The sequence below is a fragment of the Echinococcus granulosus genome (genome assembly GCF_000524195.1).
Source record: "Echinococcus granulosus chromosome Unknown EG_S00042, whole genome shotgun sequence".
In the NCBI taxonomy this organism is placed as follows: Eukaryota; Metazoa; Platyhelminthes; class Cestoda; order Cyclophyllidea; family Taeniidae; genus Echinococcus; species Echinococcus granulosus.
Window position 1 is genome coordinate 655994 of NW_020170422.1, and position 4747 is coordinate 660740.

General features: G+C 41.0%; 1 protein-coding gene across 1 annotated transcript in view; it reads left to right on the top strand. All coding sequences in view use genetic code 11, as the record gives it.

The window, feature by feature from the left end:
• EGR_05615 (hypothetical protein) overlaps positions 1-3123 on the top strand; it is a gene marked incomplete at both ends in the record, with an annotated part of 5942 nt that extends 2819 nt beyond the window's left edge. Inside the window, 3 exons of the mRNA XM_024494864.1 lie at positions 530-564; positions 613-763; positions 3036-3123. Of these exons, the coding sequence (XP_024350784.1) occupies positions 530-564; positions 613-763; positions 3036-3123 (274 nt within the window). The remainder of the gene's footprint in view (positions 1-529; positions 565-612; positions 764-3035) is intronic.
• Between the last annotated feature and the right edge of the window lie 1624 nt (positions 3124-4747).

Consider the following 4747-nt stretch of genomic DNA (forward strand, 5'->3'; position numbering starts at 1 on the left):
GCTTACTCGTAATGTAAACAATGCTTTTACTAGTGCCAAATACGTTTTGGATGTTTGTTGACAGCAAAACGTGCTTAATGTGACAATGTCGGAGCCAATGCAAACAATGTGCAGCGAAAGTGTGCATGGTCACTTCTTCAGTCCAGACCCTTTGGTTAAAATCTTCCCGTTCGCTGGTCTTCTCGTCGCACTAAGCAGTACATCTTTTACTGCTCCTTTCGTTTCAGTGCTTGGAATCATGTCTACTTGTTCACTCACTTGTGGAATTAAGTGGACACTACATTACTTGTGGTGATTGGCATCAACGGTACCATTTCGGTCATTGCGACTTATTTTAAAGGGTATAAGTAATTAATGTGTTGACAACAGACCTGAGGAGAGCAAGGTAGTTAGGTGGTAAACGCAAACAGCACTGGCATTAAGGCTTAAAGAAAATCTCCTACCTTCTTATTTGCCTCATTGCAACAACCGGCGAATGATTCAAACAAGCTTCGCCAGCCTGTATTAACTTGCTTCCATCTTCTTTAAGTGCATTTGCCCAATCTGCAGAACTTACTAATCTTGGTGAGGATTGTCGCTAGTATTTACTGTTAACCATATACCCAAAGTCAGATAGTTCTTCATATCTGCAAATTGATAATATTCGTAGTAGGAAGATTTTGAACAATCCAAATCTCCAGCATATCAACTTACTCGTCTTCATTTACCACTTTACTCGAACCACTAATTCTAGTTGCAGCAGGTTTTTCGGTTATTTGATTGGGTAGGGACACGTTAGTAGAAATGGAAAATAAAAACTATTACGAAGGCGTCATAATATTTGTGCTTCGTGTGAAAGGAAATTCCATCTGAATTTCATGGAGTTAGGCAAGAGCTCAAAAAGTTCAAAAGTTCAAATATTTAAATTTGCGAGGGTGCACCCAAACTCAGTGGGAATGAGGTGTTGTCTTTAGAGTAAATGAGGACGAGGATGGACAAGATTGTAAGTTCTTAAAAGAAGGCAATTTTCTAAACAGCATTTACCTAATTGGTGAGCTATCCCTATCCCTTCCCTAGACATGCACAGTTTCGAGATGTGATGGGTGCACATACTGTTTTGCCCACACAAGCGATTATCAGAAAACACAACTAAAACGGCGCAGCAAGATATCCTTGTGTAGAGGCCGGTCAAGTGCGAGAGAGAAATGTACATTGCGCCACGTCAAAGAGCAATGCATTTGTAAGATTGGTGGAAAATGTTTTTCCCTGTGGAAAAGCTCAATTTTGGCTTCCATAACCTTGTATTATTGTGCGAATTTGAGGCATTCATATCATAAAAGGTTACACACTTTAATTGCGGCAGTGGAAAAGGGAACTGCTGATACCCTTACAATTCATTCTTTTGTATTTGTAGGCCATCAGTTTGGCAAACCCAGTCCCAGTGACTCTTATTCCGTGTTCAGAAGTTCGAATAACAACGCAATTACCCAAAGGGAGTTGCACGATATTCGAAACTTGCAAGCTATTTCAACGCGATTTTCACTAGATTAAAGACGCTATCGTAAAATGTCCAGTATGTTTTCGTTTTGTGTTCAATAGGTATTTCTATTGTATACCTCCCCTTAATCATTCCAATTTGTCCAAATCAAAATGGAGTCACAATGTTTTTTCTGGCCTCAATGCGTAGGATGCGTAGACGGAACTTGATGTGACCGCAAATCCATAACACGTTTGCAAAAGATGAATTTCGAAAAGGATAAAAAACACTTATGAGTGTGAATACCGTCAGACATTGCCTTTGACACACAATAACACTGCCTTGTTCTTCTATAGGGCTATCTTGACGGGTAAACAAACTACACAGATTGTCAGCAGAACGAACCCTGCCCATTTCAGTGGACTACGTCTCCACTGTTGAAGACTGCAAGGCATACCGACTCAGTGCTTTTCACCTGAGATGCCAGGCAAACTAGTTTTCCAATTTACGATGAAACCGCATTGTTAAACAATGCGCAAGTAATGTTACACTGTTGAAACAACAGCCAGCGTGATTCGATTGCTAAAGTGCATCTGTTCCATGAAGATGGGCCTATCTGAAGTCTGTTTTTTCACAATCAAGATATAAAATTGAAGCGATTGGGGATTTGACAAAACCCACGGGCAGTCCGCACTTCATTTCACTATTTTAGGAGGATCCATTTAGCATTATGACCTAGCATGTCGAAATTCTTCTTTGTATCTAGATGCAAACTGAGGGACTAAAGAAACGAGGAGATAATCTACCAATAAATGAGAAACGCATTGAATCCTCTTCATTACCAGCAAGTGTATTTGAAGCACAAATGATTTCGTGCAGGACGGCAGTGTTGTCACATTTTAGAAAGGAGGTCACGCTAAACCACTCGCACCAACTGCATCGTGATGAACACGTTTTGGCGCCGTTGTTACTATAACACTTCTGCTCATTTTAGTGTTAGAGCACTCCACAGATAGACTGGTAAGCAGTCAAAAAGCATACCAATTGTAGCATGTTTGGCCACGAGTCTTAAAAATTTTTAGACTATTTGAGGTGTCAGATAAGCATGGCCCTCGACAATGCTCTTAAATTTGAGCAGAAATGGGTTTGGAATGGGTGGATGATAGAGCGAACTCACACGTCCTTGTCTATAATGGGGGATGGGGGTAGCCATCACGTAAGAGTTGCAACTACAAACCCACGAACTGTTTGCTGTCATGGTTCAGTGGAGAGAAGTGTGGCGATGCCTGCATTATGATAGCTGAGTTGTTGAGCAACCCATTCGTGATTAGTGACACGCGTGCACCATAATGCGCTGGAACTTTACTGCCCCATAAGAAGAATAGAACTCTTGAAGGCTTTTGTAGATATCAACATTTCGATAATTGGCGATAGCAGTTTCAAAAACACGACTTTCAATTGATACAGCTCAACAATGTCTCCTCCTCTCACAGTGACGCGCAAGTAGAAGAGGATAACAAAGTTATAAATTATTGGCCAACTAATTGCCTCCCACATTTGACAAAATGCCTTTTGTCAGTTTATTTCCTTTAACACATTCTAACTCTTATCAAATAAAAATGCCCTCCACATTATTACATTTCCTTGCAGTCAATGCTGAATGGTGAAGGACACATAATTAGCTAGCAAATTTCAGCCCTATTTGACTTGTCCATCTCAAAAGAATTGCCTTGAAGGGTAAGTGCAGATGTGACGGCGATGCTCGAAGCAGTGGCGATGTGTGCATATGAATTACTAAATGTCATCTTTATAGATAATGCCATCTTCTACAATCGTCAATCGCATGCAAATATATCTAATTGTAAGCGTTGATGTAGTGGACCCATTCTGTGAATTCATCCATCTCCTACCCCTTCTTTCAAAGGTTTAACATGCATTCACAACTACTTCAACTCATTCGAATGTGCCAAAATGAAGGAAGTGGAGCATCAACACGCATTAACTGGTCACAGAAGCACATATTCTTGCCTACAGCGCTTAAGTCATCCGTAAAGCATCACGGCAAGGTTATAGTTTAAGAAAACCGTATTATTCCAAAATACAACATCTGAGCACTGTCAGCAACTTGGTGAGCCAAGTGCAGGAGTTCGAACGTCCTCATACTTCCGAGACACTTCCATTGGGTACGAGTTTTTCCCGGTCACTAACGACTGTGTAGTTTTCGATTCCAATTAATTCACATTTTAAGCATGACCTTAATTATCATAGGGATTGGTGGAAGCGTGGTATCGCGTGCCAACAATGCCATCACGCGGCTGACCAGATCTCACCAAACTAAATTTATTTATATGAGCGTGAGTGGCTGGATTTAATTTTGAGGCAAAATGGAGTCCTAATGGACTATTATATAAACTTGGGCTGTGTGAATTCAAAATGACTTTCCTAAGCATTAAGTGAAATTAATTCGGCAATGCATATTTCAAGGACGGAATTGGGTCAATCTTTAACCCCATAGAGTGCCTACATGGGAAGCGAATGCTCAACAACGCGGCTACATCATTCAGAAACAACTGCTGTCAAAATGCAACGCTGTCATCAGTAGACACTGCTATTTGTATGTGTATGCACATGTGTCCTGATTACTTATGCATCAACGGAGTTGGCAATATCGTTGTGCCACTTTGCAATGTATTTTACTCAACATCGTCGCAAACCCAGCCTTACACACATCACTCCTTATGGCATTACCATGCTTGTCAGGAAATGCTTCCTCAGTATTCCAGGTAAACCTAAGATATGCATAATTATTACAAATAAAGACAAAATACTTCCAACATTCAATTTCGGTTGTCAGTTTTAATCACTGATTTTGACGTTTCACAGCGTCCCGTTGGTAACTGAGAGACCAGCGCATATGCCAGTCCGTAGGTCCGAGCGTTGGCCTTGCAGTTGAGACGAAATAAATTGACATGTTTTGAGAGGAAGTAGTAGAAGAAGGTGGACACAGCGGCATGGACAGTGAGGCTACTTCAAAGAGATTCATCCAATTAATGCTGATGAGTCAGCGTGAACTCCTCGGTTAATGCCAAATGTAGCATTGGACCCGACTTCACTGCTTCACTACGCACACCAATATTGTGCCAGTTTTGACTTTGCAAAGTTGGATGGGCATAAACTCATTTCCTGCTTCGCTATTTTCATTATCATGACATTCGTGTTATCAGCCGGTGGATGGCAAATCGTCAATTGATTGTAGAAGCAGTAAGCTACCGTCGACCCAGTGGCAGAGTT